This window comes from Palaemon carinicauda, chromosome 37, assembly GCF_036898095.1.
Source record: "Palaemon carinicauda isolate YSFRI2023 chromosome 37, ASM3689809v2, whole genome shotgun sequence".
In the NCBI taxonomy this organism is placed as follows: Eukaryota; Metazoa; Arthropoda; class Malacostraca; order Decapoda; family Palaemonidae; genus Palaemon; species Palaemon carinicauda.
The window spans coordinates 50,112,083-50,134,682 of record NC_090761.1 but is presented as its reverse complement, the minus strand read 5'-3'; the positions used below and the strand labels follow the sequence as shown (position 1 = coordinate 50,134,682).

The 22,600-nt window shown below is 34.1% G+C and overlaps 1 protein-coding gene across 1 annotated transcript in view; it reads right to left on the bottom strand.

Annotated features, from left to right (window-relative positions):
* Nucleotides 1-3,154: 3,154 nt before the first annotated feature.
* LOC137629309 (cryptochrome-1-like) overlaps nt 3,155-22,600 on the bottom strand; it is a 141,342-nt gene continuing 121,896 nt past the window's right edge. The window contains exons 5-12 of the mRNA XM_068360566.1: nt 21,152-21,294; nt 20,535-20,719; nt 20,062-20,291; nt 18,078-18,245; nt 17,143-17,283; nt 14,749-14,900; nt 9,363-9,565; nt 3,155-6,548 (exon numbers count right to left, since the gene is read on the bottom strand). Of these exons, the coding sequence (XP_068216667.1) occupies nt 6,415-6,548; nt 9,363-9,565; nt 14,749-14,900; nt 17,143-17,283; nt 18,078-18,245; nt 20,062-20,291; nt 20,535-20,719; nt 21,152-21,294 (1,356 nt within the window). The 3' untranslated portion in view covers nt 3,155-6,414. The remainder of the gene's footprint in view (nt 6,549-9,362; nt 9,566-14,748; nt 14,901-17,142; nt 17,284-18,077; nt 18,246-20,061; nt 20,292-20,534; nt 20,720-21,151; nt 21,295-22,600) is intronic.

The following is a 22,600-nucleotide window of genomic DNA, read 5'->3' as shown; positions in this document are numbered from 1 at the left end:
TTGTAGCATTTGCAACATGATCATCATTGAATCATTTGAACCTGTATTTGCGTCCTCGTGTTTCATGCTTCCGTCATCCGTTTCAGTCCTTTTAGCATTTCTAATAGCACCTTGGAGGAGACTGTTCAGTCTCACTGTACTATCCTTGGGGCTGAAAGACACATCCAAAACACGGAGATAATTCACAATCTCGTCACGAGTAAGCTGCTGAATGTCCTCTTTCGTTAAAAGGAGTGCCTCTTCGCCAAGTTTCAATGCAGTATCCATTGCAAGTCTTCCTTTCCAACGGTGTATTTTGCCACGTAGACCTCGAGACTCACTGCGCCATGTAATATATCATTCCAGGTCCAAATAAACGTTGAGGTATATTTTAAGTGCAGTTTATTCCCAGACAAGGATACATAGTGATACTGACAATTCAGTTACAGAAACTAGACTCGCTGTTATATAGAAAGCATCAGAAAACGTTAACAGTACAAACCATAATAAAACCTTAACAGCAGTTCCCCATAACAACAATAAACAACCATTACCATCGAGCGGACATACATAATTATACAACAAACGACTCAAGTATACAACAATTACTATGTGTCGTATCAAGATATACGTCCCCTGATTTATGCGATATCCTTAGGAGAAATTTTAAGGATATTCGCGCCAGGAGTTAGAATTTTTGAGACCTAAAGGTAAATTCTCTGGGATTATCACTGTAGTCAAATATACCCTAGGAAGCTACTTATAGGAACCTTCCATCAGGACAACATGGCCTGAGCCCAAAAAAGAGGCTTATATGTTTGCTTTACACATATTGAACACAAAACAGGACTTGCAACCCTTTATCATTTTATAAAAACCAGATACCTACAATAATAGCTTCCATGTGAAGTATGGTATTTCATCCCTACTGTATGACGTAGAGACCGAAGCAAGGTCGCATAAAACAGCGTAACACGCCTTTAATTTTGAAGTTGATATCGAAAGATGAGCAATGCAAAGTCAGAGCCAACATAAAACATGGGTATTAATGTACACTAAACATTTTTTCTAGAGCCCATTTTCCAACAACAATGTTTACGAGCTAGCAGAAGACATGAGTGCAGCCTTAAAAATTCCTTAGACCTTAAAATCTACCCATGCATGTACATTGCTGATTGGCACATTCTCTATTTACTTCAAAGCAGACTGAAGCATCTACACATTCAAAGAACAGGAATATGGACTAATAATAACTGATGGTTTTTTATGAAAAAATATTAAGCTAATTTAAAAAATATGTGCATGTCTCTGCACAGTATGATCCTGTTTATCAATTGAGAAACTACTTTAATTCACAGAAAAACAATGGAAAGAAATATTTGCATACAAAAAATTAGCCATGTGAAGTGAGAATAAGACAAATTAGCATATTCATGCTGATATTCTACATTTGATATGCAACAATTGAGTGAAATTTATAGCCTAGCAAAAAATTTAGGTATTGACATTATACTGTACATTACTCAAAGAAAAATTATATAAATGGTGGTTGTATCTGAGGTATACGGTGGTTTTCCAAAACTCAACTTCCCTAAGGGGTTAGTGCAGTCAGAGCACCTAATGCGTTATACTGCGGGCATCAGTTAAGGGTCTTTGCATGGTCCCTCTTGTCCTATTTACATCCCCTTTTTAGCCTTGATTCCTGCTTCCTTTCTTCCATTTTATTGTCCAAATACTTTGAACTTTTACTTTATAGTGAACAGGGTTTTTCCTCTGAGTTGGACATTAATACTGAATCGATTATATTGGGTTTATGAATCTTGGCTATATATATAAAGCCAGGTGTCTGGGATCTCTGAAGCCATTCAGTGCCCAAGTATAAACGGGATAAAAACATAGCAGTTGCATTATGAAGTAAAAGAAAGAAAGGAGGCAAAATCAAAGATAAAGTAGAACATAAAGCAAGTACTGTATAGCCCAAATATCAAACATTTTAATCTATTAATTTTGTGATGTTCATAGTCTAATTTTGTTGAAAAATAATCTCCAAAGAAACTATGAATTTGAGACTCGAGTCTAATTCTCAATATGTTAAACTTAATAATTTAAACATGCTATTCAAATCTATAATAGCCCAATACCAATATCCAAGGAAATATATAACATTCTAGCCTAACTGTGCACTACAGAACTAGGGATAGAGAAAACAAAAGAACGAATCAAATACTTACATACAAGGCGACGTTAAACACTAGTCCTATATAAAAAATATTCAAGCTTATTTGCAAAAATAGGCAGATAAAAAGGATTGAAAGCCATGGGGACGATTAACATGTAGACAAAGCCTGATGATAACAAGACAAATCATTGGCTTCTTACACAAACACATTTACACTGCTGAAAAAATAAGGAAAGGAAACAAAGTGAGATATGGGAGAACAAGATCAGATATTTCTCAATTGCTGAACATTAAGAATTCAGCAATATCAAAGGTTATTAATTTCCTACTTCTTGAAAATACTGTAATATTTACTATACAAACTTTAATAATTTACAAGAATTTTGAATAATATTTGATCTATAAATTTAAAGTCTACCAAATTTTACTCTACAGAATTAGAGCAAGGCATGAATAAATACAACATGATTTAAGGAATTAATTGGCATGAATAAATACAAGATGAATTTCAGGAATGAATTAAATTTGAAAAAAGGCTTCGCCCAAGTCCCTTGTCAATATAAGTAGGCTTACCAAAACAAATGGCAAACAGATACTGGTATCAGCTCCATGAAAGATTAACAAATGGATATACAGGCTGACAGTAATACCAAAGAAAAGACAAGGAATTACTGCACCAAATCATGAAAAAAACTTTTATTACTATACTGTTGGAAAAAGATGTAAATCAGGGTAAATAACAAAAATTCTAAAAATGATGTTATACACTTTCAAAACAAAGCTTAAAATAGGAAAGGGGGAAAGAGTGAGTGATTTCGTCTCATCAAACACTTCTTACCGTCAACATTTTCAGTCGTTCAGATCTTCAAGTGATAGGAGTTAGTATGGCAATAGTTTGTATTTTGTACATATATAACGTTAGAGTAACCATCGCAAGATCCTCAACATACATTATATTAAAGAAGAGCATTAAAGGGCAAGTAAACATTTTATTAATACAATCCAGGTACTTTTTAATTCTCTACAACTTTTCATAACATTTTGATTACATGTACTGTTTCACTCCATAAATGAATAGTCTGCTTAGTATCTCCTGAATACTCAGGTTTTCCATGTGAGAAACACTTTGCTTCTTGGTTAACTCCAGAAAACCTCTCAACTCTCCCACATCTCAGTTTTCAATTCGACAATACAAAATAGCTTCAACTTCTTTAAACTAACATGTGATTATCATGGTGCAAAGTCCATTAGTATAATGGTCACCAATGTTTATTAGGGTATCAGCCGATGACCCTAAAGACTAACTATCTACGTCAGAGCCCCAAGTATCATTAACTAAAGACCCCTAATAAGATACTTCAACTTAAACTGTAATCTCTTCAAGGTACTATCACATGATACACTATACATTCACTTCTAGTATTGATCACTTATACCCCTTTGGTACCAACCTCATTCGCTGTCCCAGCACCCATTTGTGCCCGTAATGCAAAGAACTGATGAAAAGGCATTGGAGTAATCTTCAATTTAATAGTTGCTTTAATAGTAATAATTTCCTTTTGTTCATATAATGGAATTTATTAGGTACAGTATATACCTAAACATTATGCTTAACTGAAAAATTCTTATATGTACCGGTATATGAAACTTTTTCAATGGCTTTCTAACTGATTTTATATATGCAAATAAATTTATTTTGCTTTTTTAAAAACCCTCATATAAAGAATAAAGCCTCATATAAAGAATAGGGGGGATGATTTATTTTAAAAAATAACCTGAAATTAGATAGTATGTTTTCTTACCTCTCAAATTCATACTCCTCTTCTTCTGGCTTGCACAGTTTCACTATTATCACTACTATCTTTGCTATAAGCAAGGCTATATGTTCCTTCATTGTTCCAGTCACTATTCAAACTTCCCAGTTCACTATGTAAATAAAATAAATAATTCTCAGTCTGATGACAACAGGGTTTAGGAAAACAAGGATATTAGTATAGAGGCTTGAATAACTCGGTCCTTTGATGCAATTGCACACTGAAACATACATTTCTTATATGGGTGGAATTATGGGGAAGATTACCATAAAGAATGAAAACTAACTACATTATTAGATGAAAGATTGTCACATAAAAGCTAATTTCAATAGGTCAAAATTAAGACTTGTACATCCTTCAATCAATGATCACTATAAGAACTTGAAAAACAAAATATTATCTTGTATGATATCAAAATATAGCCCAAACCAAAAATCTTATAAGACTTTACAAGTGTACTTGCATCTTACTTGCTGGATGTCACAGGTCTTATGAAAACAAGTCTGAAAGTACTTATTTGTGGTTTCGGTACCGAAGATGTTAATAAGCTAAAAAATATGATAAACTGAAAATTGTGTTGAGCTTTTATCCTTCCTGACAATACAATGCATAAACCGATTATAGCATCAGTACAAATAAACTGTAATATTAATGATGTCAGAATTTGAAAGTGGTATTCAAAGTTAAATTTCTAAGAAAATTCACTAGACATTTCTAAAGAAATCATGGTCTCTTAGTGCCTCATATTCGTATCGTATCCAACCTCTAGTCTATATCACAAAAATATTAGAATACCCTGAATTCCTTACAAATTGAGCCATTCCATTACAATAATCATATAATAAAAAAATGCTTAAGAATATTTTGAACAGAAACTATCAACTCGCAATACTGTACCGTATTCAGTTCATACATACAGCTTCAAACTCAACCACTTGAATTACATTTTTTTTGTAATATGATTACTCCACTGTGACAAGTTGTGAATAGCATGAAAAAGACATGTAACTAGAAGAAACAAGCCCCACTTCACTGGCAATGAAATTCAGTACGTTGTATAAACTCTATCAAAATTTCATTTTTATAAAGATTGGCTTAAATTATGCACAACAGATGCCATATTCCAAAATTAAAAAGCTTTCCTCTATTGACTTGGTGAATTTCACCTCATACTGGTTAATACAAGCCCTAATTACTACTTCCAACATCACTTACATGATCTACACCACGTGTAGATGGAAAATAGTCTCACAATTAACATTAAGGAATATAAAAGAGCAATTCAAGTTACTCTGTACAATACAGAGCGAATCACACACTTTCACCATTTACGTTTGCAATTCTATACCATTCCCTATTTCCATTTATACATGCACTCCAAAGATTCATACATTTTCCATGCATATTTTTGAAGGATGTACAATACTAAAAGATAAAATATTACAGTTTGTACACTTTAGTAATGATAAATGTTTGGATTTTTTTCTGCAACACATAAAAAATTAACATTACTAATCACCCTGAAGTGGTATGATGAAATGTATATGCTCGAAGTAATTAAGGTTTAAAAGGTAGTAAATTCCTTCAATGAATGTAAGACTCCAAAAGAAAAGTGCATAATTTCATATAATGCACAGCAACAAAAATATCATGAAGTTAATCTCATGAAATAAATTAACATAATATACTGTATATTAATATAGTCTCCATTTTTCACAATGGATAACACTAATGTGATTTCAATATGCCTTAATAATCAAGTTGAGAAAGATTTGCAAAACATCTAAATACAAATTAACAAACCAGAATTAATGAATGATGAATTTAAGTTGATTTTAATGAAATTATACAATTCAGGAGGCTTACAGTCTTCTGTTCCTTTTTTTTCCAAAAAAAGGTTTTAAGAAGGGCATTAAATTTTCACAAAAGCTCAAAGAAATGAAAATAAAACAAATAATCTCACTATCAACTTCAGCTTTCCTTTCATTTAGCCAGCTAGTAATTTCAATTACATGGACAGAAATACTCATATTTACAAACCACCACCAAAACAGTACTTGATACTGTATGTTCCATTCTTTCACGCATCACTCGTGTGAGCCGGAACGCTGCTTCTATTTCACCAGTCCACCAAATCATACAACTTGACACGATTTGATGACACAGGATGTCTCTGAATAAGCATACTGTACAGTACTTCTATTGCACGCTAGTTTTTACACAGGTAACTCAGGCAAGGCAAATAGAAATTGTCTTCTCATATTGTCAATATCTCCATTCACGAGAAATATTCATGAAAATTTAGACATCCGGCAGGCCTGACTGTAGAGTACTGTGTAATTACAATCTATGTCTTCTTTGTAAAATAAAATCCTTTGATAAGAATTTGTTGAATTTGTAACTGGGCCCATAGCACACATGCTGATCCACTGCTATCATAGGTCAGGCTTGCACTTGCACTCTGTAGTTAGAATCTCTTATATCATTTTTACCAGCATTTCTATTGTTTCGACGCTTTTCATAATCAGGTGGTGGAGGATACTGGTCAATTTTAGGTGACTTGATAGTTGGAGGAACTGCAAAAGAAAAATATATTGTTAGTTCAGATAAACTCAAAACTTTTAATGCAGGAACATTTTAAAAATTCCCTTTCAATTAATACAGTAAACAAGAACAAACTAATTATGCTAAGCCCTTTGACTTGTTAGCAGTGATTTTGTTCAGAACAATATTGTTAAGTTATTTGTGTTAATATCCTGTACTACTGATGGAAATAAAAGCATCCTAAGAACCTTCTTGGGAGAGAGATGACGGGTGTTCATAACCAGAACACAGAAATCACAAAAGAAGTTGGAATCCAAGTAGTAGAGCATTACCCAAAGTATTACCAGGACAGGTTTAACACCTTTAACTGGTATGCTTTGCAAATATTCCCAATCTATTAGTAACCAAATAGTTTAAAAGGTTTACAGGTGCTCATGACTGACTGAGGCAAGGGACAGGACAATGTCCTAAACACCCATCTATATATGTGATCAGTGTGCAAATCCACTCTTCACCCTAGCTAGGACCAGGGGAGACCAAACAGTGGCTGCTGATGACTCTCGGTAGGTACACCTTTGGAATTCCCCAAACCCCTTCCCTAGCTCACAGGGACAGTGATGTGAACACTAGCGAAGACTTTTTCAAGTGGTACTAGCCATAAGGCTTTCACAACCCTAATTCCAATTACAATACTAAGTGATAGTGATGGAAATAAACATTTAATAATATGGGAAAAATAGAAATAAATTCATAATAAAATCAAACTTTATCAGGAGTGAGCTCAAGACCTCACACATATAAGGTGAAGGTGCAAACAACCAGACCACTTAAACACTTCAATTGTTCCACTTTTGAACTCTTAATTCATTGCCTGGAAGTTTCTCCCTCCTCCTTTCTCTCACCTTATTTCTTTCAGCATTAACCATCGCAAAGAGAGCATATCAAACAGTAGCAGTCAATATATATAACATGTACCGAGAAGAACCTGGGAAGATTGCAACTCTACTTCCTCTACACTTAGAGAATCTACATATACGGTGAATAAGTGAGCAAAACAAAGCAATATCCTTTCCTTTCCTGTAAGAACATTATCGGTGGTCAAGTTGACCCCAGGGGCAGAATAATCCTCGAGTTTGGTGAGAAAGGCACGAATACCAATCCACCTGCTGAGAGGTGGGAATGAATTTTCTTGACATCCTATGCAAACCCAAGCGTAAACACGGACATCCGAACTCAAAGTTATGTCATCAATGCATGAGTTCATTATTTCATCACGTCACGAGAGATGGAATGCCACCTTGCGACCTTCTGTTCCACAGGGAGGAGAACACATCTGACTATGGGGCCTCAAACTTCTACAGACTACTCTTTCTTGCAGAAAGGCTCCGGTAGGCTGGATACCAGTTGGCGACCTCCCCTCCCTGAACTAGACGATCACCAATACCAATTTAAGGGCCTGTATTTCGACATAGTCACACTTCCTCCGTTTCGTCACAGGGAGTTTTCTCCCTAGTGTCAACCTTGACTCAAAGGAAAGCTTCCATCTGTTAAGACACTGGGCCGACTGGCTATTTCTAGCAGACTCGGATACTTTCTCTTCTCCAATGCCGAGTCAAGTTTCTTGAGTTTTGCCCGAATCTGAGGGTTGTGACAAAATCTTGAGAGTTCATCCCTGCAGCCAACACAAAACTGGTATACCTAGGAATGCTACAAGACATCAGACTAGGAAATCTTTCAGTCCGAGAGCGACAGAGTGAATGAAGAAGGCATGATACCTCTAAAAGTGCATCAGTGACTCCATCTAACAGGCTACCTGTCTGCCTGGGAGCTCATGGTGACCAAAAAAAGACAACACATATGGCCTCTCCAGTGGCAGCTGCCTGCAATCAAAATTAACAAGACGTCACAGGTGTGTGTGAGTGCAGTAGCTGGTACCAACCCCTACCGCCCCGCTGACTAGCAGTGGGGTAGTTATGCCTCGCTAAAAGTCTTATGGCTAGTCTTTCAGCTTTGCCGAAAGTAAATTCCCTAATAAAGAGCTCAAGGTTTGTATCGTTAGGATAAATACAAATTACTTTAAATTTTTTTATATTATTACATTGAACTTAAGATGATCTACCACTTAACACAATAAGGCCAGATGGCACTGGTAATTGTAATACGATCCCTGCACCAGCAATTACCAATACTCCTTCAGCTTTGGAAATTTTCATGCATAAAGGTAGCAGTGGCAACTATATTTTATCTTTAACATAATCCATCTCTAAAGAATCAGTTTTGTTAAAAACAAATTCCCTGAACATGGATTGAAAAATATTCACAACCAGACCACCAAATTATTATTATTATTATCATTATTATTATTATTAAATGCTAAGCTACAACCCTAGTTGGAAAAGCAGGATGCTATAGGCCCAGGGGCCCCAACAGGGAAAGTAGCCCAGTGAGGAAAGGAAACAAGGAAAAATTAAATATCTTAAGAACAGTGACAACATTGAAATAAATATCTCCTATATAAACTATAAAAACTTTAACAGAACAAAAGGAAGAGAAATTAGATAGAATAGTGTGCCCAAGTGCACCCTCAAGCAAGAGAACTCTAACCCAAGACAGTGGAAGACCATGGTACAGAGGCTATGGCACTGCCCAAGACTAGAGAACAATGGTTTGATTTTGGAGTGTCCTTCTCCTAGAAGAGCTGCTTACCATAGCTAAAAGTCCTTCTCCTAGAAGAGCTGCTTACCATAGCTAAAGAGTCTCTTCTACCCTTACCAAGAGGAAAGTAGCCAATGAACAATTACTCACTACCAAACAAAGAAACACTTATGCAGAAGAGAGATGCTTACTTGTACCTCTGTAGTGTGCTAGTTGCTGATAGACTTGTTTCATCCTTTCAATATTGTGCTGACTCTGCTTCATATGGTCTACCATTGGCATTGGGTAATCCTTCCCAATTATACATTTGGAGGCTCTCTGCACAGTGTCTGGTGCAGTCCAAGGTTCGTGGATATATTTGGTTGGAAAGTTCTTAAGTACAGGCAGGTACGTTCTGGGGAGTACAATAATGTATTATTGAAAAAGAAATTAAGTGTATTAATTATTTAGCTAATAAATCTAGTATTGAAACACTGTATTTTTAACTTTTCCTTTTTTGTTTACAGTATATTACCATCTACAGACATTTTCACAATTTTTGATAACTTAGAAAATATTTGTAAGACTGAATATATGACATAGGAAAATGCAGTAATTATGAACAAGTCGACAAATAAACTAATGTTTTCTGTAAAGCTCTTCACTAATAAAAGTTCCATAGTGCATTAAACTTCTCCTAGTACTGTACAGTATATTCAACACTATACATCACATACATTAGCTGATCAATCATGTCTTTAATTTTCAAAGCTGGAACAGTCCAGTAGTTGAGCTGTCCATTCACAGGAGGAGCATTCATTCAAGTTCTTGAAAGGTTGATACACTATCTCAGTTTATCAAATGTAGTAACACATTTCATCAGAAGGCTGGATTACTCACCCACTTTCACCATAAGGTGGATGACTTACCACAGTTCATTAAAAGTTGAATGTTATCACCTTATCTTACGTGACAGATGTTACAGATCTTGACGAAGTTAGCCAGTGCCACAACACTGACAGAGGATTTCTAGGTTCTTTCTTTCTTCGGCTAGCAAGATTTACAGAACATTCTCCATACAAACACATGTGAGCATGTATACAATTAAACATGTATACTGCTAATGTTCTGTCAATTACTCATGAATATAAAATTAGAAATGTACACTGGAAAGTAATAAATATTTCTGATTACTTAGTATATAAAATTGACCTTAAAATTCCATATTTTTGGGGTGTTCCAGAAAGAACCACTTTGAATGTAAGAAAATATTCATACATGCATACCTCAAAAAATTATGAAATAACACATGGTGAATGATAAACCATGGATTAGTAACAAAATAAAACAGGTGTTTTCATACAAGCCTATTATCATTTAAACACATATGCCCATGTTCATGTCCCTATGTTACCATGTTTACCATTCTTTACTGTACGACAGAAGGTGGCTTCACTATGCATGCAGGATCATGATCCTCAGGTCTTAATCACTTTTCTTACTTTTTGTGTAAACTGTATGTAAGGCTACAAGACTTAGGGACTAGGAGGGGGATACTCTACTTTAGGATTAATTTGTTTGCTATAAAAACAATTTTTCCTACAATCCCACAAGTCATAACTATATAAGCTTGAACCAATATTCAACTCAGAAGTAGAGATGAATACCCCCTAGCATTTCTACTGTATATGCCTGCAAGATGCAGTACAGAACTTATGGAAAATGACACAAGCCTCCTGCATTCCATAGTGCCAAAATGGTACCAACTTAAAGTTTACTCAATATCAAGTTTGTGTTTGACTCTAAATACGAAGGAAATCTCTAGACATAAAAGTGAGAGAACAATAATAGAATTAACATTAACGATAAGAATAAAATAAAGTAAGAGTACAATAATAGAATTAACATTAACGATAAAAATAAAAAAAGATTTTATTTCATCCAGTTGGTTTAGGTTATATATAACAGGAGTCTGATGCTACACTCGGACGGTCACACATTTTTATGAGACATTAGTAACTAACGGTATTGTATAAGTCTTACATTGATAAAGTTAAGGTCTCTAATAAAATAAAATTAGTAATGAAATAATATAAACTTTTGTATATCAAATATTAAGTGAATCAAAAAATGAAAAAAGTAAACAAATTAATGACCCCAGGTATCCACTCCAAAATCATTAGGAAGCAACGTGAAGGCTGAAATCCTGCAAAAACTTTGCAAAAATGGTCTAGAACCAATCCGGTTAGTTGCTCACAGGCTAGAAAAGTGGAGGAAAAACGATTGATGCCCATCCAATGATTCACTACCCAGCCCGAATTAAAGCCTGCCCAATGGAACAACCCTCAACAGGAAGGACTGGGTAACACTAAACAGAGGAAGGGTAAAAGTGGGCAAAACTAGAGATAACTGCCACTAATGGGGATTAGCCACCAACCATGAATGCACATGTGGGGCAACACTACAAACAATGGAACACATCATACAAGGGTACCAACTGGGCCCTCATTGCGATGATCAAGCCCTATGAGAAGCAAATGACAACAACGTCCTGTGGGTTTGACATTGGCGCGATATGATAATGATGATCAAATTAAAAAGTGCTGAGATAAATTATTGTACTATTACAAAAAAACAAAATGGGAAATATAAAAGTAATAAGCACTGGAATAGTATGTCCTAGTGAAATAAACACCTGGAAAATAGCAGTAAGAGCTGTTGAAACCAATGCTGGTTCATAAAAATGAGGAAGGGAATTCAAAGATGCCTGAGGATCCAGATGGTGTATGAGTAATGGAACTACCTTTATCCAACTTAGACAAAACAAAAAGACTTTCAACCTGCTAACATTTGGAACATGAATATAGGCATATACATGATTAATAGGGTTGTGATGAAAATCTTTTCTTTTAATAAAAATGCAGCATATAATTCTAATCATTTTAGAGAGGGAGCAACTGCAAAAACATAAAGGTACGTACATAAAAATAAACTATAAACAAGCATTGCTAAAGTTACACTCATATGGAAGTCACAAAATACATGATAGGCAATTTGTATTGACTTTTACTGTCAGAAATGTAAATAATACATAAATAATAAGGTACCAAGCATCATTCTTGTAGAAAATTAGATGTACAGCATAATGAAATATTTATTTATTAAATGTCCTCCCCAATCCTTGAAAAAGATTTCAAGATAAGTTTAGGAATGTCAGTCTTTGTTATACAATGTCTCCAGGATTCACATGCACTACTAAAATCCAAAATCCCTTCCTTAGCCTTACACTTCAATTAATCTTATCCCAGACAACTCCATTTATATTTATATTTATATATATATATATATATATATATATATATATATATATATATATATATATATATATATATATATATATATATATATATATGTATATATATATATATATATATATATATATATATATATATATATATATATATATATATATATATATATATATATATATATATATCACACTGTATATACTGTATACAATACACACACACAGTTCAATCCCAATGCGAGGTAGAAAATCCTCTCTATGGAACACGATAGTGTAATTTTTGGAGGGAACATTCTGGTTTCTGTGCAAGTCTTGAAGAATTAATATGATATCCTATGCCATTTTTATTACCAAAGAAAGTTACCCATTTACAGCTAAGTTGGCTATAGGCTACACAAGAAGCAATCCACCTACTTAACAACTAATAAACATTAAGCAGTTTACCCTCATCTGTGAGACTTCAGAGATAAGACAATACATGTACAACAGTCACAGAAACATTCACACTTCGACTCCAAAATTGTAGATAAAATCCAAGCTAACAAGATTATAAAATATTAGTCACTTCATACACTTACACAGAAGACTTACTACCAGCAAATATAATTGTTCTATACACACTGTCCCATTCACCTTCATCCTAACTGCATTCTTGTTCTCCCTTGATATCAGGTCCTTCAATTTAACACTATGTCAACACTCTTTCTCTATATGACCAAACCCTTCACCTACGATAAAGTGTTTACCATTTCTGTGTATCTCTGCATTCCTAACAGATTCAATACTTCTCACTCCACACATAATATACTAATAGATTGTATCCTGAGCTTCAATCTTTATCCTTTAATTCATATTCAATACTTACACTTCACTTTCATGAAGAGGAATTAGATCAAGTCTTTATGTATATTCAAACCATGACTTACTGTAATAGAAGCTCCAAGTTTCTTCTACTTTTTTGCACCCACCCAGCTACCTCTTCCTTGCTTCACCTATTTTGTGACTCGTATCATCTCTAATCATACTGTCCTATGATATCTTTACTTTCAGAACCTTTATGAATTTACTGTTCCCATTCTCCCAATATTCATATATACATATTTGCTCAGTCTTCCTGATTTCCATCTACTTTCATTTTCTCTACACACTCCAACCTCCTTATCGGACTCACCAGCCATGAATTTACCCATATGCAGTTGACCAATTGATACCATTATGAAACTAAAAGCATACAAAGAACTTCCTTTATGAGTTACACGGGTAACACTTGGCATAATTTTCAAAGCGATCATTCATCTGCTTGTCTACTAAACACACAGCCAGTATCAAGATACCCACAGTCTACCCTACCCAATTCTAATCCATACTACGCCTCTTGCATCGAGATTGTCTGTGATAGCATTATCTGTGTATAACAAAGGAAATTTACTACGAGTAGTATTGTAGAAACCATGAAATCTAAATGCATTTCAAGTAAAAGAAAGTGTTGGCCCAAGGCTAAAAGGGTTTGTCAGGTGTTGTCCCATGTAAAGAAGTACAAATTCTTAATTGAAAAAAATTAAACTTCTTAAGCTAAAGTCGAGAGATATTCAAAAAAAAAAAAAAAAAAAGGAGATACTACCAATCACCTCTATGGCTTGTTCCACTGCAAAAGTCTGAGCAGTGATACACGCAACAGTGTTAGTGAAGATGGAAAAGAAATTGAATTTGTGGATAGAGGACAATAATTTATACCTGATAGTGCATTATTAAAAAATATTTCCAAACTTAATGATGACTCTTTCCCTATGTTTATTTCTGAAAGCATAACTAATTCATTTCAGAATTCTAGAATTTAGGTTCTTCAAAACACTAACGTTAGTCTGATTAACGTAAAACCAATTTAAAGCACCATGATAATAAAGTTCATCATATTACCAATTGTACAAGAGCAAGGTCACCTTTTTAATAACATATTGTTAGAAAGACCATCAGCAAGTTAGAAATACTAAATAAATACATGCTACAACAGAATAAATATATCTTGAAGTGTATCTTAATTAATGCTCATAAGGTTGCACTTTAAATTATTGATGATGGAAGACTGATCAAATCATTAAAGGGTGGACATTTGCAAGCCCAAAATGTTGTGAAAGTCAATGTTGGTATGACAAAAAAGAAAAAACTTCAGCAATGTTTAGTTACTCTATCTTATCAAATTATGAATGTAAAAAAATTCAAAGCAGTAAGCTTTTGTAAACATAAGCTTCATAGCACAAACAAACAGACAAATAACCAAGTAACATCCGTACCTGATGTAGTCACCATTGGGATCAGCTTTTCTACCGTACCGCACAGGGCAGTAACAGTGGAAAAACTGTTGGAAAAACGAGGAGCACGAGAGCCACATCCATGATCCTGCATTGACAGACCAATCTGCGTCCAACAGCAGCTCATCAAACACCTAAGAGAATTAAATACACTAATCAATAAGCACTAAATCATCTAATTCAAAGCTCCTTGACATATCATTAGAATTTTGACATGCCTGCAATCCAATCTCAATATAAATGGTCATATATGAAGCTCAAATCAGTATATACTGTACAGTAGTTACAATAGATATAATCAAGAAATTGATACCTTTTCTCCTTTTTATACTGGGTTAGGTAAAAGAGATACAAGAGAATGTTAAAAATCTGTGAATACATGCTCCTCCCTTAATAACACTCTCAAAACCCTCATTTCCTTATGCCTATCTAATCAATTATAAAACTCTCTGTATCTAAGCATTGAGAGAAAATTCATAATAGCTATAATGTACTGTAGTATTCACAGTCGTATGATAGCAAACACAGGAATGTCTTCTCGGGTATCTAACCAAGAATGCAGGATACAAAGCTATTATTACACTTATGAAACCGTATCATTCTCCTCACTCACCTGAGTCTCGGTCTCTTTGGAGGAAAGGCTAATACTGTAGTACGTATAATTGAATTTTCAAGTCTTTTTGTCTTTCTGTTGCGATGCTGTTCTGTATACAGTGTCATATCATGAATGTGAATACCTTCTTGCATTCTCAGTCACATAACTGTGAGTACTATTGGTTTTACTGTATTACAACTCTGTAAAGGTGCTGTCCTGTACAGGGTATTCCTGTTACTGTACATGATAATGAAGGCTTTTAGTGCTGAGCAGACTAATACTGTTTTACAGCATAAGTGTATTTTAAAGACCTTGTGTAATCATTACTTTTACATCTATTCTGTTAAAGAGCTGTCCTGTAATCACCGTTATATACCTGTGAATACTGCCCTGTATTTCCTGTTATATAGCTCTGAATATCAGATACCCAAATTTATCATATCAAGTAATTATTCTGTAAATAATCACATTCCCAAATGTTACGGGACAATTGTATTTGGTAGTTCAGCCAGACCGTAGAGCTGAAATTCTTCATGTTAATAGCGATTACCAAAAAGGGTGTTTTAAATCCCCTAGCTATAGGTCACAGGGGGAGGGGGGGGGGGAAACAGCTGGTGATGTATGTGCCCTTTAACCACCCAGGCCTCTTGTGCTTGTTTCTCTTTATAATCAAATGCCCCGTGATATATATACACCACCTGCTGACTAATCCATTGTACCTACTCATACATATTGTATATCCCAACCGGCATGGAAGTTAATTATAAAATTTTGATCTTATACAATAAATTATAAATTGTTTCTAATTGAATAATAGAATAAATTGAAAATAATGGTAATCCTCAAACAATTCCCTTAACTGATCAATTTACAAATCTTGACTTCTGCTGATGGTTGAAATTTATATTTTAAAATAAAACATGTTCAACAGTTAGTGTTGGGTTATTTATCAAACAACCATGTTTCAAACAAATGTGAACAAACCAAACACAACACAAAAATACTTGAATATGGTTTCTATTTGGTTTGAATAATGTCAGGTTAATAACTAGTTTTATTTGTTTTGATTTATCAACATCCCATTCACTTATCCATGAAGTCTTCCATCAATTAAAAAACTATCATATAAAATACCAAAAATATATAAATGCCAAAACCCATACTGTACAATGAACCTTCCCTTAGTTATGGCAAGATATTTATGCTTGGCAGCTTACCTTTAAACCCTGCATTTCTATATTTTGCCTTGTATTTTCAAACAACTCTCTTTGATCTCTTCTCAATTGGTTGCTAATATTAGGAAAGCATTCCTTTTAGAGGCTACTTAGTAAGAATTGTTGATAATTTTCTATGTCATATCAAATGTATTGATTATATCTATACTTATTACCGTACTTCAATTATGTTTGATTTCATTCCATTTATTCAGTAGGATTAAGATACTCCGTCAAAATTCCAATTACATAAGAAAATAGGAATGTTTATAAATGGCGGTACATTATCAAAACTCAGAACTTTTTAAATGGACAGGTACATGTGCTGTCACACTGCATGTTAGAAACCAAAATCTATACACATATGTTTAGTACCGAACCAATCTTCTACTAAGGCTAACTTGGAAAGAAAGGGCAATTAATTTTGTTCCATTTTTCCATTACCATTTCATACCCTATCCCTTGGGGGAGCACTATGATGCATCTCACTGAACTCATTAAACAATTATATTTCAATAAATGATGGGTGATATACCCTGCCATTAAAGGGTTACAACATTTACTCACCTTCATTCCCTCTTCCCAGGAAACCCAAAGGTCACCACGTGTTAGAAAACATGCGACTGCATGGCGGGCAACATTGTGGATCCAGCCTTCTTTTCGTAACTGAGTCATAATGGCATCTATCCATGGATACCCTGTCTGCCCCTGTGGAAAAAAATTGCTTTTAAACTAAATACAAAGAACAATATGAAAACAATTGCAATATTTATAATAGGAATAGTTTGAAAGTCAAATGAATCTTTTTGCAGACAGAATTTTCACCTCACATTAAATTCAAAGTCAGTAAAAGTAATTTTACGGATTGCAATTGAACAAGAAAGTAAGTGTTTTAGGAGGAACATTCTTGTAAATAAAAATTTTTCTAACTGTTGCTAACCCTTGGATGTCTTACTGCCACAGGTATATGATAAAACAAATGTCTGCCTCACATGAAAATCTCAAAATGGTAATTATCTGCCTGACTGGATATAAAGCTTACATAGTAGTCATTGATTGGTTTCAGAAGCATACAGAGTACAGAACATCACTGGACAATTTTGCTAGAATCATCACTTAAGTGTCAAGAAAAGTGGGAAAACATCATATATGAGAAAGGTGTCCAGGGTTTGTCACTTTTTAGAACTTCAGCATTTCATTATTTTTTTTTTTTCAGCTGATTTGGACTTACAATAATATAAATGTAACAGTATATACAATTGCTATAAAAAGTGCATATTTTCTGTCCACATGTATATAATCTGTTTTTACCTATCAACTACTGGTAATAATAGATTAAAGCTAATTGAGTTTGGGGAAATTCTAATAATGATTGTCTTTAACAAAGGAAAAAATTTATAATACAGTATGTACAGTTTTAATAGTTCAGAACTGTACACCTTTGTAAACCTAAGAATAATATTGATAATGAGTAGAAAGGAGAAAACAAAGGTTGTACTTACATTGGCCCATTTAGCAAGAGCTTCAGGATTTTTGTCCCAAGGTATTTGGACACATATAGGATTACCCTCCATATGATCAAACTTGGGATTATTTGTGGCAGCAGTATAGTAAAATTCCCGCCAAAGTAGCTGACCATGGAGAGACAATGGTGGTGGTGATTTCTTTATCTGAAAAAAAAAAAAATATGGATATACTATAACGTAATTATAAAATTTCAAATCAATGAAAAATATATACAAATATAAAAGTCAATAAAGTACTTTGATTGGTTTTATATGTAATGAATCTATGATATTTGGCTGAAATTTCAAAACCATTTGTTGATGAAATACTGATAGCATTTGAAATACTTTGCTCTGAATACTGTAGTTAGTTCTTAATTGGTACTGTATATGATAGGAATCAATGCTGGTTATTGTTGTCTTTATGGTCTTTGCTATGAGGATCAAGATGGTAATAAGAATTGTGATACAGTACAGAGTTATTACTGTTGTTATTTTTCATCATGCAGTCTGCCTTTTTTGACACGTGTCTACAAAGCGAAATAAGGGAGTGGTAATTAAGAATTTAGAATTTATTTCTAGTTTATTACGGTTCTTTACACATAAGTACCCTGAATAAAAGTACAGCATATGGTACAATAATAACAATAAGAATAGGGAAGTGGGGAATATGGGGAAAGGAAGAGTACCCCTGGATACAATCTAGTTTATAGCTCAAAGGCAGGTACTCGGGATGGGAAAGATTAGGGAAATATGGAGAAAGAGAAGTACCGGAGAAGAATAAAAGAGAGGGGCAGACCTTCTTGCGATATTAGGGAATTGGTATTATACCGTCATATGGTACAGTAATCTCATACTGTATTCCTTAACCTTGAATTACAGTACAAGAATTTTGAGGTCATATTTTGAACTACCTTCCCAACCTTAATTGAGCTTCAGTTTATCTATTGGACCAGGGAAATTAACAATGGCCCAATCATTTAGCCACAAAGACTAGATCTGCATCAACTAAATTTGAACAAAAATTAATAAATCAACCAAAAAGATAAAAGAATATAACTCACTTACAACTGAGGGTGATTGACTACCTTTATTCTTTCTCACGTCCAGTGGGACTTTGTTTCTGTGTCTTTGGTATTATTGACATGAGAGATGGGCAAGAGCCTGGATTGTTAACATATTGAGGGAACGCTTTTATTCATCACATTGAACATTGGATAGCTTTTGTTTAAAGTATTCAAAGTTATCTTTAGTACTAATTCAAGTCCATCATTTATAGCTATTAATATCTAGTCAAACTGAAGACATCAATAGAAAAGGCAGATATACGATAGTTCAATTGGATTAAGAAACCTGTCCTGTTCTTTTATTTGAGGCAGTTCTAAAGCTCTTCAAGGTTGAAGACTTTTCACCTTAGCATTTAGAGATAGTGGATCCGGTTTCATATTTATAAATATGGACTCTATTTCCAGACTCAGTTTCCATATGAATGTCCAAAGGACATATTCTTCAGAAAATTTCTTCCATTACTCTCCAAAGCAAATTCTTCATTTGGAATCTAAGTCCAATTACACACGAACACCCGAGACTCAAATTTGGATTCTGCACTTGATATATCACAATTACTATCATTATCTATTAGTTTAAGCTCTGTAAGGGTGTAACTTACAATGTGTTTTGTGTAGCAGACTGTAGACATTCTAGTACCGTACTAAAGTTTGTTGTTTACAATATTATTTTGGCACTAATTGCACTGCTTTCTTCATTCTACTTTTCATCAATTCCTTTTAATCTCTCTTTAATTAGAAGTCAAACTTCTGTAACTTGCTTATTCTCCATTTTCTATCTCATTTAAGAAATAACCATCCTGGCAAGCAACATGCATCAAATAGTGACCCAGTGGATTTTGCTAAACCACTTAAAAGAATTATAAAAACATTTCCTATAATAATAACAATAAAACTATGAAAAGTAAACATACCTTTCTATAAAGATCATTCAGTTCCATGAAAAATCTTCGAGAAGAAAGACAACCAAATCTTAAGTAGGGTGAGAGTCCTGTTCGGGATGGAAATAAAGACTGGGGGGTCATTTTTGGTCTTCCAAATGATGCAACCCATGCTTTTCTTTCTAAGTGGTGTTCTAGTCTGGCTAAGGCCTCACTTTCCCCTCCCTTCCAAACAGGCTGTTGCAAAGATTCTGTGTCAAATCCTGAAAAAAAATGGACATTCATTAAAAAAAAATCACTTGAGAAAATAAATTACTTAGCATTAATACTTGCCACACTTTCTCATACTTTTGACAGATCCACCTGTACTTAAGAGATGCAAGTTATTCACACATGGATGTTACACAGAAAAGCTTCACTTATAAAAGAAATCTACCTAAGAAACAGTGCATTACAATCATTGCATTCTTTTACAATGCCGTTTGGTGCATGCACTGTACACTTACCGAGTTCCTCTAAGGTTGGTACTCCATATTTTTCATCATGGTCATCTGATACTGGTGTGTATTTAGACTCCAAATCTTTCAGTGATATGGCATTAAGAGGTAAAGGAGGCAAGTCCATCCCCATAAGAATGTTTTGGAATGATTTGTACGTCAAGGGAGGTTTGCCACCATTTTTATCGATTATCCTGAAATGAAAAAATATCAAATATACATTACAATACTGAGGATATAAAGGGACTATCCATTCCGTGTACCATATACTGTAAAAAATATAAACCACATTAGGGAAATTAATTATGAATAAATAAATTACAGCAATGTATGAATGTGAAATGATGAAAAATTCTCTGACTATATCAATACTAAAAATAGAAAAGAATCCCAACTACAGTAATAGCAACATGACAATAAATGTTCTAAAAAAAACAAGATCAAAAGCATAAAAGTCAATATAAGGAACTATATATTACTCAAAACTAGGAACAGGCCTACTGCTCTAAGCCTTAGACCAATGTGACATGAGAGAATACTAAACCCATCTTATGTTATACAGTACTGTAATCATCTCAATTATCAAAAACCTTGATAGAGCATAACTTTAAATCTTATGTACTTACTTCTCGGGTTTGTATAATGTGTGAGATGTTTTGACAATGACATTGATTCCCATCTCCCGAGAAATGGCCACAATGTTGGCATCTCGTACTTTGCCGAAGGGCTCGGGATCCTTCTCAAAGGTCAAGCATGTCGTGCCCCATTCCTGGAAAATGAAAAAAATAACATGTTAGCTTTTTAAAAAGTACTGATGTGTGTGTGTGTTCATTCTTTGAACAAACTACATTAAAAACAATAATACATTGTCCTATGAAGGAATTCCCTTTTTCCAGATAATGTGTTTATTTCTCCATTCCTAATCACATACAGCTGCTATGTAAGTATCATTACTTGATGACCCAATGAATATGGTAAACTAACACTATGTGATTTATTTGAATTTATTTTATTACCATGAAAAGACACTAAATAATTTTCTCTTCGCAAGTTCAATTTCTGAACGACCTTCTTGCTGCTCTTAAAATATTTTACACATTTGTTGGCGCTACTTTAGCGTGAGGTCTACCGCACTTTAGTGTGAGATCTACCTCCCGTTAGCACTTTAGCGTGAGGTCTACCTCCCGTGAGCACTAACGATGATGGCTACCGCTGTTTAATCCCTCCCTATCGACATCACACATTTCCATACATTTATTTTAATGATAAAAAATTAATTTAAACATATCCAAGGAAAGACTGAAATAGATGTGGAAGAACGGTAAAAATACAAATGTTATCATAAATTTCCATACATTTATTCTAGGATAGGTTAGGTTAGGTTGGTTAGGTTAAGTTAGGTTAGGTTCATGTCCGTATAATGGAAAAATTCAATTCCTGTACGAACAGACCGTGTAGTTTGACACCCATTTCAAGGACAACGTAACACAGGCTGGAATTCTCTTCCTTGGTTACGAGGAGCGGGGAAGAGCGGGAGCGACAGGTCACGCGGTAGACCTCAGGTTTCGCGTGGGTAGGCTACATATGGCGGTAGACCTCACGCTATAGTAGCACCCATTTCAAAAAAAAAAAAAAAAAAAAAAAAAAAAAAAAAAAAAAAAAAAAAAAAGGTTGTAAAGTAAAAATTACCAGTAACATTTGACTTTACTTGCGGTATGCATACCTCCTGTCATTTTGAAATAATACTGGTTTAAGGGGGTGACCCACAGAACCATCATTAACAAAAAAAAATGTATTTTGCATTTTAATGTTACATAAAAATATAACCCATCAAGTATTATCAATTGAATACATAGGAATACTCATGGAATCTATAAACGTCCTTCGGCAATAATAATATAATAATTTACATTTATTATTGCATCAGAAACATTAAAAAAATGCTGCTTTATGTATCAGTCTTTGGTTGTTGAAGGTTGCATAACAATAAGTAATCTTTTGCTCCACTGAAGGAACTTTTTGTTCCCAAATAAAATCAGTCCAAAAAATCTACAAGACTGGAAATAGACTTCAGT